The following is a 14,054-nucleotide window of genomic DNA, read 5'->3' on the forward strand; positions in this document are numbered from 1 at the left end:
ATGTGCCAAAGAATTACGTCATTTCTACATTCTCGCGCGCCATATCACATAAAAATAAGCCATAATTCAAAGGCATTTTAAACGCTTCGTCTCGACGACTGGCTGTGGCGTCCGTCCCTTCCGATCGAGTATTATGACAACAAGTTGAATCATCGATCTTCAAAGGAATGGAATACGACGCGAAATGAATCAAATGGTAATGGCAGCATGTATCCTGCGATAGAGTTAGTTTGTGGTCAGAACCAATGTCACCACAACAATGAAACGGTCGCACCGAAGTAATCGCCAATAGCTTCCTGATCCAACCGATCCGAAGTTTACTTTGTGCATTGTATGGGAACTTGGGTGAATAAGTCCCCTTCAACACCTCATTTGAATGATCAACATCGCAAATTCAGACACGTGATCGCCGGTGGACGATTTGTGAATCGTGTGCCCCTCAGACGATTCGCTATGCTTTTTGAGTCAACATCAACAGGTGGCGGTGTCCTCTCTCTCCTCTCGTGGGACTGCACCACTCTGCCGAATTTTATGCGATCTGGACCGAGACAGCGCGGCAGCTCCACACAGCCCAATAACGGTCATACTCATGTACTAGCGGCTCGTCCCATTGCAGCAGCAAACGACCGACGCCTCTTATCCGATTCGCGTTTATTGTTTTTTGCGGTCGGTTCATGCGAGTAGCCAGGTGTTTCGCATTCGTGTGCATAAACATAAAACTGTTACACATATTTTTTGCTGTTAATCTATGTCTTACTTCTTGATTTTTTGGCAAGAAAAGCCAATTTGAGTGAACAATATTTAAATGATATAAAATCATGATATACCCAAAAGTTTATTTAATTCATTTTATTAATAATTATTCTTTAAGGCCGATACAAAAATTATGTCCTAACCCTGAGGTTACTTTTGTGATGACTGATGAATGGGGCGAAATATAAATAACAAAATAAATACGTATTATTAATTGATATTCAAAATTCATGACTTCTTAAATTTTCATTTGTTCCATTCGATTCACTCGATTCAATCGCTTCATTTGTTTCATTGCTGTAGCTCGATTTGGATTAGAATAAGACCTATTCGGGCACTTCGATAGAATCGTTGGCATGAAGCATCAGTAATTCGGCGTCTGTGTCTGGAGCTTTCCACTAAATAAAAATTAATATTTGCAAACCATACGAACAAAAATAAACCGTTACATGCTTTCATTCATTTTATTCTTTTGATTACGATTGACTATTTGAAACCTTATCTTGCTGGACGTCTCCAGTCATATCTCTCATGTTTTGCATCCACCTGTTTCAGATCTTTAACTTTATTCTTAAATAAAATATTTCATTAATTTTCTATTTCCGGAGCACCAGGGTTAAACCCTTTCCTTACTTACGCCAATGGATCACGTCCGATGCGGAGGGCAAACAGGTCTACTACTTTGGTGCAAGTTCATCACTTAGTCGCTATCGTGAGTCACTGGAAGGAACAACGAGCCTCGGCAGTGTGCCGGAAGATTGCCCAAAAAAATAGTTGACTGAGCTGAGTCACTCCTAGAGTTCACGTTGCGTCCAGCAATTGGTTGGTTCAGTGTACATCGTTTGAGTTAACGTCGCGTCGCGCGCAGTAAGCAGTTCGACTATCGGCGTGATCCAGAGCGCACACGTGCTTCAGTTTGTGACTTAGTTTTAGATCGTGCCCAAAACCGAATGCAAGTCATTTATTGCTGGTGTTTTTTTTTCTCACTTAGTTGGTGTGGATAAAGCGCTTGTGATAAACACTTGCAATAAGTTAATAAACAATCCCGAAGGAATTTTGCGAGATAAACTGCGATAAGATAAAAAACGTTCACCGTTAGCGTGAACAAAGTCTTCGGACTTAGTACGTGGTCGGATTTGTAGTCGGTAGGTCGTGATTGATCGCATCTGTCGTGGAACCACAGTGTCGGTAGAAAAGTACGCGATGACGATTCTTAGTTCAGGGGAGAATTGTGGAACCCCGGCACCACCTCCGCCGCCACCGCCAAGCTCTGCATCAACGTCACCATTACCGCGCCTGAACAGCGCAGATGGAAGCACTCCCGACAAAAACATGCTGATGGTTGATATCCGCAATGGAATTACGCTGAAGCCGACTAAAACTAAAGATAAAAGCACTCCATCATTTATCAAGAAATCTGGCGTAAGTACGGCAATGGATTATGACGCGATAGACTCTCATAACTGTATGTTGGATCACTAGAAATTTTATATGGGAGAGCAGCAATTTGAGAAGTTTTATTTCGATAATATTTTATTCAACAATATTATCATACACAAAAATTAAAATATAATAATACAGTCAAGCCTCCACAATACGATTATTTGGCCAACCTACAATTAACTTAATGGATTTTTGATAGATACTCAGGCTCTGGAGTGTAGTTATCAAAACCTGCACCTGTGAAATAAAAACCAAGACAAATGATAGTTTAGAAAGCTGCTTAATTTATTTAACAATGAAACTAATTGAAAACCAGTAAGTTTTATTACACCTAATGATAACATAGGAGATTAATGGCATTTCTCGAGCTTTATATCCGAGATGAAGATTACAATATTACAATATGAGACTGTCTCAACAAATTGTCCAACTAATGAATAGCTTTATCAATTTGATAAAAAGAACACCTCATTACCTATGTCTCCTTCTAGAACCGTTTCCGATCACAAGACTAGTAATAACAGCGATGATTTCTTATCAACTGCACTCTCATTAATGGATCAATGGAATTAAATGTTAAGAAATTGTCGAAGAAGGGCTATGTCGCAGTTGAATCGAAGAGTTGTGCAAAAATGAAGAAGTGACTCGTTAATTGGTACTGATATTGTTAATGTTGATGTTTGCTGGATTATTTTCATGCTATAAACTAAATAGGGGAAGAAAGGTCAAAATACACCCAGGTCTAACAGATTATAAATTTACGTTGCTGTGGATCGAAATCACGCCCGGATGGCACCAACACCAATGACACGTTAAAATCCTACGAGAAGTCAAACCACTTACGCAAGGCATAGTGCAGGGACCGAAATTGTATATTTTAGATAAGAAGTGCAAACCTGGCTCTTGATCTGATGAGAATCAAGGGAAAGATAAGCCACCAGGAAATCAAGCAACCCTCTGGTATTAACGAACTATCAGCTACAGAAAAAAAAAACTTTGTAGACAAAACATACAAATGAACCAGTACGCTTTATCGTGGACCCAGTGATTTACTAGATAGTACAGGAATGCCACGAATACAAAGTTAAAACATCCTCAAAATTTATTCATCGTTTTCAAAACTGCATATTACAAAATCAATCTAGACTAGTAGACTAGGCCGATCATTCACGAATACTGATTTGCGGATACGTCATGTCGATGATAGATCTCGCGAAGTTCTTATATTTAGGGTTTGAGAGGACGTTATCCAAATTCCAGTTATTCATTTGAAACACGCAGAGGGTTGGATGGCATTGCATGGTTGATTGTTACGAACTCGGTTTGATTAGTAATACTCAAAGATTATCCACTTCTGATACCTGGATACCTGGTTGGCTACAGCGTCGATACACATATGCCTGGCGTATTGTAAAGCTCCATAATCGTCGGTCTTGGGCGATGTTCCTCCAGTTTCCCCGAATGTTCAGGGTCCCCAGGTCCGATTCCACCGCGTGCAGCCAACGTGTTCGTGGCCTTCCACGATTCGCCGGCCTTTATCTGGTTTTCTGTTGAATATTGTTTTCGCTATTCTTTCTTCCGACATTCGCACTAAGTGACCAGCCCACTGAAGTCTGCCGTATTTTATACGATTCACAATATTTTCTTCTTTGTACACTTGATACAGCTCATGATTCATGCGTCTGCACCACACACCATTTTCTAGTTTCCCTCCGAGTATTGTACGCAGCACTTTTCGCTCGAAAACCCCGAAAGCTCTCCGGTCCGCCTCTTTTAATGTCCATGCTTCATGTCCATAAAGGGCCACTGGTAGAATCAGAGTTTTGTATAGAGCAAATTTCGTTTCCGTCTGCATGTTGCGAGACCTAAGCTGGTTACGTAATCCGTAAAAGGCCCTATTCGCAGCAGCAATACGTCTTTTCACTTCACGGGAAACGTCATTGTCACATGTCACAAGCGTTCCAAGGTAAACAAATTCTTCAACAACTTCAAACAAATCCCTATCAAGCACTAACACCTCTGCACCAACACCACTAGGTCTTCCCCTATCTCTACCTGTCACCATGTACTTTGTCTTGGTAGAGTTAATGTTTAGGCCTATCCTCGCCGTCTCTCTCTCTCCAGTGGGACAAAAGCCTTCACTACTGCTCTGCGATCGATTCCAAGAAGGTCGATGTCGTCCGCAAAGCCCAGGAGCATATGCGACCGTGTGATGATAGTGCCGTTCCTCTGCACGTTAGATCTCCTAATAGCGCCTTCGAGTGCAATGTTGAACAATAAATTCGAAACCCTGCCACCCTGCCTCAATCCGTCTATGGTCACAAACGAGGTTGACACTTCTTCCGTAATCCGAATACTTGATTTCGAGCCATCCAGCGTTGCACGAATCAGTCTAATCAGTTTCGTCGGAGAACCATGTTCGGACATTATCTGCCACAGCTCATTTCTCTTCACTGAATCGTACGCTGCTTTGAAATCAATGAACAGATGGTGAGTCTGCAAGTTGTACTCCCGGAATTTATCAAGGATCACCGCAGGCTAAAGATCTGATCCATTGTTGATCGGCTTTCACGAAAACCTGACTGGTATTCGCGAAGAACTCCTCAAGCGGTCTCAATCTGTTAAACAGGATACGCGACAGGATTTTGTACGCCGAGTTCAGAGGACACTCTAGTATGTGCCCTTTCTTATAGATTGGGCATATGAGGCCATTCAACCAGCTGGCAGGCAGTTCTTCATCCTCCCATGTTTTCTGGATATTGTGGTGGAATGAATTATGCAGCTGCTCACTTCCGTGTTTGAGAAGATCGACCGGGATCTCGCCCTTTCCAGCAGCTTTACTGTTTTTCAGCTCGTTTAGAGCCTTCTTAACCCCCAGCGTTGGTAGATCCACAGCTTGACCGTCGCCGACTATGCCCCTCCTGCTCCTTAATACACCTTCATTTTCACCGTTCAACAAATCTTCGAAGTGCTCCTTCCACCTGGCTGCCACCATAGTTTTGTCTGTCAACAAATTCCGCTCTCGGTCATTTCACATGGCGGGCACTGGCCCAGTCTTATGCCGCGTGCCTTTGACAGTTGCGTAAAACCTCCGCTTATTCATGTTCTCCTGCGCTTCAGCTATCACACTCTCTTCGTGTTGCCTTTTTTTCTGCGGTGGATTCGTTTCTTTTCTGCCCTTGCTACACTGTACCGCTCTCTGTTAAAACGGGTACGAGCCACTAGCATTCGACTCCTAGCAACATTTTTCTCGTCCGTCACTCGCTAGCACTCCTCATCAAACCAACCATTTCGTTGGCGTCGCTGTGCAGTGCCTAACACTTCCTGCGCTGTTGTAGTCACAGCTTCGTGGATATTTTCCCACAATCTGTTGATCCGGTGGCATCTCCTATCCGCTCGTCCAGCTTCTGGTAGTACTGTTCAGCAACTCCTTCAACTGACAAGCGTTGGATATTGAAGCGCATCGTTCTGTTGTTTCGTGAATTCGTGACGCTGGAAAGTCGCGCCAGAATTTTTGCAACTACAAGATCCGATTCGATGTTCGGACCTCTGAAGGACCTTACATTTATATCATCCGAGAAATGTCGTCCGTCGACCAGCACGTGGTCTATCTGTGAGCAAGTGTCTCCAGTCAGATGTTGTCAGGTGTGTTTACGGATATTCTTACGTGCAAATAGGTACTGCTTATTGGCATCCCTCTAGCAGCAACAAAGGTTACAAGTCGCAGACCATTATCGTTGGTAGTGGAATGAAGGCTTTCCGTACCAATGACAGGGCGGAAGAAACTTTCTCTTCCGATCTGCGCATTTGCATCCCCGATGACAATCTTTACATCGTGTGTTGGGCGCTCTCCGTAGGCCTTATCAAGGCTTTCAGATCGTCGGCATATGAGTTGTTTTAAGATCTCTAAATTGTCCTGGAGTTTGAATCAAATGGTCTGCCGAATCAACCAAGGCTTTAATGATGTCCCCAGCCGCAGTATCAACACAATTATGTCCTCCGAATATTTGTCTTTCATTTGCGTCTCAAATTCAGGCATATGAGATGTTGCAAGATTTCCAAATCGTCTTGGAGCTTGAATCAAATGGTCTACCGAAACAACCAAGGCTTCTATTATGTCAACGGCCGCGGTAGCAACCCAATTACGTACTCCGAGTATCTGTCTTTCATTTGCGAGTTTGAATCAAATGGTCTTCCGAATCAACCAAGGCTTCCATGATGTCCCCAGCTGCGGTATCAACCCAATTATGTTCTCCGAGTATCTGTCTTTCACTTGCGTCTTAAATCAGAGCGTATGAGATGTTGTAAGGATTCAAACTCCAGGACAATTTGGAGATCTTACAACATCTTACATGCTAAAATTTGAGACGCAAGTGAAAGACTAATACTCAGAAGACAAAATTGGGTTGACACCGCGGATGGGGACATCATGGAAGCCTTGGTTGATTCGGACCATTTGATTCAAACACCGGGACAATTTAGAGATCTTAAAAAATCTCATATGCCTGGATTTGAAACGCAAGTGATGATGGATTCGATGGAATCACGTAAGTGAAAAACAAATAATTGGAGGACACCGCGGCTTGGGACACCATGGAATCCTTGGTTGATTCGATAGACCATTTGATTTAAACTCCAAGACAATTTGGAAATCTTACAATATCTCATATGCCTGTATTTAAGACGTAAGTGAAAGACTAATACTCAGAAGACAAAATTGGGTTGACACCGCGGCTGGGAACATCGTGGAAGCCTTGGTTGATTCGGTGGATTCATTTGATTCAAACTCCTCTTAGATCTTATAACATCTCATATGCCTGGATTTGGAGAAATCTTAAAATACCTCATGTAAGACGCAAGTGAATGTATCCAACGATAAATAAATCAAGTGAAATACTAGAAATTCAAGCAAAAATTCTTTTTACGTCATATTCGGTTTACGTCTCCCCAATAAGTGACTTAAAAAGAGGGTTGAGTGTACAAAATCCAACGTCGTAGCTACCGCGGTATTGCCTTTATATCATGCATACCAAAATTGTTCGAAGCAATTGTTAATGAAAAATCTAACACAAATCTAACAGAATTCGTTGATTATTCTTTGGAAGCAATGGAATCTCATTATGTAAAAGCATTGTACACAGATTTCAGCAAAGCATTTTATCGCGTTGATACACCCATGCTTCTGTTCAAATTGCAGAAAATGGGGATTTAACCAAAACTTCTACAATGGCTTGACTTGTATTTAACCGGTCGTGTTCAAATAGTAAGATTCAAAGGAAAAACATCAGATTCTATCCAAGCCTCCTCTGGAGTTCCGCAAGTTTCTTATTTAGGATTAGGGCCGGATTTGGCCGGAAGGGGGCCCCGGGGCCGACAGCTTGTGGGGGCCCCAAAATTTACAAAAACGGTTGGTTTTGTTACATAAGATTTGTGGGGGCCTGGGGCCACGGCCCTCCCCCTAAATCCGGCCCTGTTTAGGACCAATACTTTTCATTTTATTTGTGAATAATCTCTCCTTCGTTTTTAATAAATGGAAAGTCTTAATTTATGCAGATGACATGAAACTGTTCTTGAAAATTAAACTTGCCAAAGATATTGCAACATTCAAAGCCGAAATAATGTTATTTCATACATGGTGTAACAAAAGCCTTCTATAATTAAATATCAAAAGTACAATTTAATAACGTTTAGTAGAAAACAAAGGAATCATTTGTTTGAGAAACTGCATAGGTCCATTTTACACTATTTCGAGAAAACAACAAAAAACTGTTTTTGATCAAATTTGCACCGAATCTTTCGATTTCTTCGATACAGATCAATAGTTTTTGGCAAAACTCAACACCCTGGGACACTTCCAGTGCAAAAAGTGCAAGCAGTACTCCACAATTGCTCTTCAAAGTACGTGGACTTATGTAGTTTCTCAAACAAACGAAAAAAATTCATACATTCCTGAACAAAAATTTTTTTTCGTATTTTTTGCCACAATACGTATTTTTGGACGAGGATTCAGAATATATAAAAATCTCATTTTGGCCAAAAATGTTACATATGCAGTTTCTCAAACAAACGGTTCAAAGTGTAACTAACGTTAATATTAGTTTTGTCAATCAAAGTGTAATTTTCAATGTTCTGAAAACTCATATGTGAATATGTACATTATGTGAAAGCTAATGATTTGAAAAATGCATTGGAGGTAACAGGGCCCTCCTTAGCCTAGCGGTAGAACGCGCGGCTACAAAGCAAGGCCATGGTCCCCAACACAAAACGAGCGAGAACAAAGCGTTTTATCAAACCCCCTCGTTGAGGGCCGCCTATCCGAATCAGTTTTTGTATCCAACTTGTATAAAAGTGCGATAGACTTGTTTTCATGGCTTGCTATAATTTGTAGAGTCCTATAAGAAGTGTACCGCCATATGCTACGTTTGACATGTCTCCTGCTCGTTTGGAAGGCGCTTTTGCATGGAGCTAACCAGGGTTTGCAGAAATCGCTCTCAATGGATTATTGGAAATGGCTGATTTTCTACCCGCCGCTGTCACATCCAGGCACTATAGTATATGCGCAAAATAGCCAGCATGAGCTAACTACCAAAAATTTGTATGGCGAAAGACATCTAACGCGGTTTTTCTCAAAATTAGAAACTTTTCATAAAAAACTGTTTGGTACCGGCTATGTAGGAAGGTGTCCGCTACCACGCCTACCAAATATTTTTTCGCTGAAGGTGTTTAATTTTGAGAACCTTAGATGCCTTTCGCCATTCTGACTTCAGGAAGTTTCAACGAACGATTTCAACTTGTTAGAATCATTTACGTATCATTGCTGGCGTAAACGAGAATGCGCTTTCGTTTGAATGAACATTCGAACGTAACCAAGAATATGGGTGTATATGAAACCTTGGGCGAAAAAAAGACAAATTGAAAAGTTCCTGACTAAGATATAATCATTACGAGGGTGCATCCTTGTACTCGAGTCCTGCTAAGCTGAACTAAAACTGATCAAAAACACACCAGTGAAGCTAACCGACAGACCTCGTAAAAAAATCAGCCTCAAAAAGTTTTGGTTTGCGGTTTTTACCCAGGACCAATGAAAGGTATCCATATTGTTGAGATCGACATTATGGGCCCAAAGAGTTGCGTTTGGTTTCATCCTCTTCCAGTCAGATACCTATACATCAGCAGCAACCGCTTATTAGCAAACCACAGGCTCGTGAACGCAAACAAAAACAAGAGAGTAGCAGGCACCTAATCGCCGGGTCTGGTTTTTTATTTTCATTATCATAAGCCCAATGTCATCATTAGATGCGCGAAACTGCTTCGCTGTTTGCGGTGGGAATTTTCTCGCCCCTTGCTTACGTTGTTCTTTTATCTGCCCTCCCCATAGTTTTACGGATGTAAGCAGTTCTGCTTATGCAGGTGCCAGAGCGATCGTCGAGCTCCCAGCCAGCATAGCAGTGCCATACAGAATGACGATGATCGCAGTAAAAGCTCACGGTATGGAAGATACGCGAGTTGAATGAATTTGCAAACAAATTGGAACGGTTGGGACGAATTTTGATCAGTCAGTGCTCTAATTGAGCCCCAAGCAAACCATTCGCTAACAGTATCAATACGGAGTCTAGGATAGTGGGTGAAGTAGCGGTTTTGTCAAATTAAACGGTAGGGTATCGAATGTCGCTCGGTGACATCCACCCACTTTGGTGGCTCCACGCTTCACAATTGGCGTGTGAATTCCATTCAACAAGGTTTGATGAATTATGACGCCGATAGCGATTTGCCGATAACTTATCAGCCGTGTAATGAATCATGCAAAGTAAATCGATTTAAAAAAGATATCAACGTACATTTTACGAAGTTATGGGCTGTCGGCGATAACAGACGGGTGTAATAAAATTTGCGTTGTAAACCACCTACATGGGAAATATTTCAACCTTAATTTTAATAATTTTAATGACAAATTGGTTTAACAACTCAGATATGCTGCCTACTTCTCTACGCTGCTATTACGTTAAATGATTTGTAGTATAAGAGATTTGAAAGATTGCCGGGTTCTAAAATGACCAGTTTAAAATTCATTGCTTGGCTTACTGGAGATTCGATTGAGCTCAAGCAAGTTATGTTAAAATGTAGATAAATTAGTTTTCATTCAACAAGCTCATGAAAATCGAAATGAACTCAGACTACAAGTTAAAGGGTGTCTTATATATTTATGTGTGGACAGGACACCTACCAATATATGCTACAATAATCGTCATATATCACTAACCTCCAGCGCTTTTTTCTCAAATCGAAAAAAACTAGTCATGGATTGGACAAAATACTCAAATATAATCTCAGAAATTCAGATGAGTGTAATCCTAATAATTGTTGCAAACAGTAAAAAATCGAGAAAAAATATAGCAGATTAATTCAGATCTCACGAAGCGAAAAAAGTTGCTGTAATTGGTAACCCTATCTGCGGTACAAGTTGGGTAAAACTGGTTTCCCCCACAAAGGAAACGAAATTCGTTATCTGTTAATTAAAATCCGTATAGAGTGCAAACAATCGTAACCTATAATAATATATTGATCATGAGCTATATAATTCGTAGAACCATCGATTCAAACCTTCATTCCGATGAAAAAGATGTGAGACATGTGAATCACAGAGAAAAGATAATGTTATAATTTATAAAACATAAATCCACTAATCGGAGAAAGCTCCATTCTTGTGCAGTAGAAACATTTTTATGGTGAAAATATTATTCACAATTTCAAATAAACTAAAAATGACTAAAAAATGAGTTCTAAGCACATCCAGAATCTAGTTTGTCAATTTTGTCTACGCAGAAGTCTTATGCGTAGAATCCCGCATAAGGACGAGAATCGTTTACCCTTCTGCGTTCGTCGGAAGCAGGTGATGTCTTTGACAGATGTTGATGTCCAGACAGTTTTTAGATGTAGATGCATTGTTCAACTGTCAATATCTTCGGTTACAGTCACTATTTTACAACTCTTTAAAAAGTTTTTGGAAGCTTGTTTAATGGACTTTCGAGGACCGGTTAACATGCGGAAAAATAGGTGGTAAAACATCCAAATAAAACCCGATGAAAAAAAAATCTTTTCCCAGAAGGCATAATTAAATCCAGCTGCTTATGGCTGCTAATCTGCGATTCCGATGACTATTTCGAAAAAAGGTCAATAATTTTGAAGCATTGAATATGGGTATTCTTATAATACACGGCAAACTGCGGTGAAAAGAAAACTGCTGCGAGGGTCGATCAGCCATGGTAAGGTGGAGCAGGATCAAGTACAACTGGAAACATATGTCGATGAGCGTTTTCGAATTCATATCTGTTAAGTAAAGCATTAAATGTCAACGAAGAGCTAACACATCGGTTCTGGATCGTTATTATTGCTATATGCTACCAAGGGGCCCTCCTTAGCCGTGCGGTAAGCTGCTACAAAGCAAGACCATGCTGAGGGTGGCTGGGTTCGATTCCCGGTTATGGTCTTTTCGGATTGGAAATTGTCTCGACTTCCCTGGGCATAAAAGTACCATCGAGTTAGCCTCATGATATACGAATGCCAAAATGGTAACTTGGCTTAGAAACCTCGCAGTTAATAACTGTGGAAGTGCTTAATGAACACTAAGCTGCGAGGCGGCTCTGTCCCACTGTGGGGATGTAATGCCAATAAGAAGAAGAAGAAGAATATGCTACCAAGAGTCAATTAACCTTGAATAGTTGGACAGTTATTGCACAGAAACCTACCGGTTATATTTGGAGCTGTATGATTGGTGTAAAATTCCTGCTACGGTCCCTAAAATCCTTGCCTATGCTGAGGATATAATCCTAGTTATTATAATTATTATTTATTCATCAGCATCACTTGGAATGTTGGTTGGAGAAGCAGCTAAGGGATCGTACACTAATTACGTAAGCACTTATGGGGGAGGGGGTCGACCATTTTCTTACGCTCCATATAAATAAAAATTGATTTATATGGAAAAAATCTTACATGGGGGGGGGGCTTCAAAAACCCAGAAAAATTGCTTACGTAATTAGTGTACGGCCCCTAAGGACCAACACAAGCACTTGAAAAAAAGTCGAGCTTACCTGGAAAGGATCAAGAGAGTAAAATTGACTTTGATAAGCTCACTAAACTTAAGTAACCGACATAAAAATAAATCTAATCTGGAATATCCAGAAGATGTTCAAAGTTATTTAGTATATTTAAAATTATCTTGAAGAAATAAAAATGGTGATTTTAATACAGATGTCCATGTACATAATGAATAATTAAATGAGGTGCAGTACACTTGCACACCTTAAAGGCTTTACTACATGTGCATGCGATGCCAGTATGCAGAGGAGGGCACCACCGAGGAACGGTAGACCTCCAGCATACTGGTGGAGTGCAGCAATCGCAGACCTTCGGTCAACCTGCCTTAGGGCTAGGCGAAGGATGCAGAGAGCTCGCTCTGAGCAGTTGAGGGATGAACGCCGCTTGACGTTCAAAGCTGCGAAGTTGGCCCTTAACAAAGCCATCAGTAGCAGTAAGAGGAAGTGTTTTGACAACCTATGCCTGAACGCCAATGCTAATCCTTGGGGCGATGCCTACAGGATAGTAATGGCGAAGACCAGAGGGGGGTTGGCGCCTCCCGAACGGTCGCCGGAAAGGTTGAATCGCATTATCGAGGTTCTCTTCCCGTCCCATGCCACAAGCTCTTGGCCACCTCCAGCACCGCAGAACGCGCCTGGACGAGCGCAGTTTCCCCGATAGGTGGAAGAGACAGAAGCTGGTGCTGTTGCCGAAGCCCGGGAAACCACCAGGTGACCCATCGGCGTACAGACCAATCTGCCTACTGGACACCACAAGTTGCTTGAGAGGATTATCCTCAACAGGCTTACCCCGTACACCGAAGGTACGAACGGCCTGTCAAGCAATCAGTTTGGGTTTCGTAAGGGTAGGTCCACGGTGGATGCTATCAACTCGGTTGTGAAAACTGCGGAAGTAGCGATACAACGCAAGCGGAGGGGAACTCGATTCTGTGCGATAGTGACGCTCGACGTCAAGAACGCATTCAACAGCGCAAGCTGGGATGCCATCGCGCTCTCGTTACTCCGGTTGGGCATTCCGGTGGGCCTGTACAACATTTTGGAAAGCTATTTCCAGAATCGCGTACTCTTATACGAGACCGATGAAGGGGAGGGTAGTGCTTCTATCACCGCTGGAGTCCCTCAGGGATCTATCCTGGGCCCGGTGCTATGGAACACTATGTACGATAGTGTTTTAAGACTGAAGTTCCCCCCAGGTGTTAGGATCGTTGGCTTCGCCGACGACATAAAGCTGGAGGTTTACGGAGAGTCGATTGAGGAAGTGGAACTTACGGCGGCCCACGCGATCGCTATAGTAGAGGAATGGATGAGCTCATGGCAGCTGGGGCTAGCTCATCACAAAACAGAGTTGGTTGTTGTTAACAACCGTAAGTCGGTACAGGAGGCAGTGGTTCGCGTGGGCGACTGTGAGATCATTTCCAAGCGGGAGGTGAAGCTCCTCGGGGTGCTGATCGACGATAGACTGAACTTCGGTAGTCACGTAGATTACGCCTGCAGGAGAGCTTCGACAGCTATTGCGGCATTATCCAGGATGATGTCCAATAGCTCGGGAGTGCGCTCCAGCAGACGCAGGTTATTAGCTGGGGTTGCAGTATCTATCCTCAGATACGGCGGTCCAGCTTGGGCCTCGGCGCTTAGCGTCGAGCATAACCTGCAGAAGCTGGAGAGTGTACACAGGCTAGCGTGTCTCAGAGTGATAAGTGCCTACCGCACGGTATCACGGGATGCCGCTTGTGTGATTGCGTGTATGTTACCCATTGGACT

The 14,054-nt window shown here is 42.3% G+C and overlaps 1 protein-coding gene across 1 annotated transcript in view; it reads left to right on the forward strand.

Annotated features, from left to right (window-relative positions):
- Window positions 1–1,443: 1,443 nt before the first annotated feature.
- Window positions 1,444–14,054, forward strand: part of LOC134224472 (uncharacterized) — a 31,431-nt gene continuing 18,820 nt past the window's right edge. Inside the window, exon 1 of the mRNA XM_062703830.1 lies at window positions 1,444–2,175. Coding sequence (XP_062559814.1) covers window positions 1,957–2,175 — 219 coding nt within the window. The 5' untranslated portion in view covers window positions 1,444–1,956. The remainder of the gene's footprint in view (window positions 2,176–14,054) is intronic.

Source organism: Armigeres subalbatus, chromosome 3 (genome assembly GCF_024139115.2).
Source record: "Armigeres subalbatus isolate Guangzhou_Male chromosome 3, GZ_Asu_2, whole genome shotgun sequence".
Taxonomy (NCBI): domain Eukaryota; kingdom Metazoa; phylum Arthropoda; class Insecta; order Diptera; family Culicidae; genus Armigeres; species Armigeres subalbatus.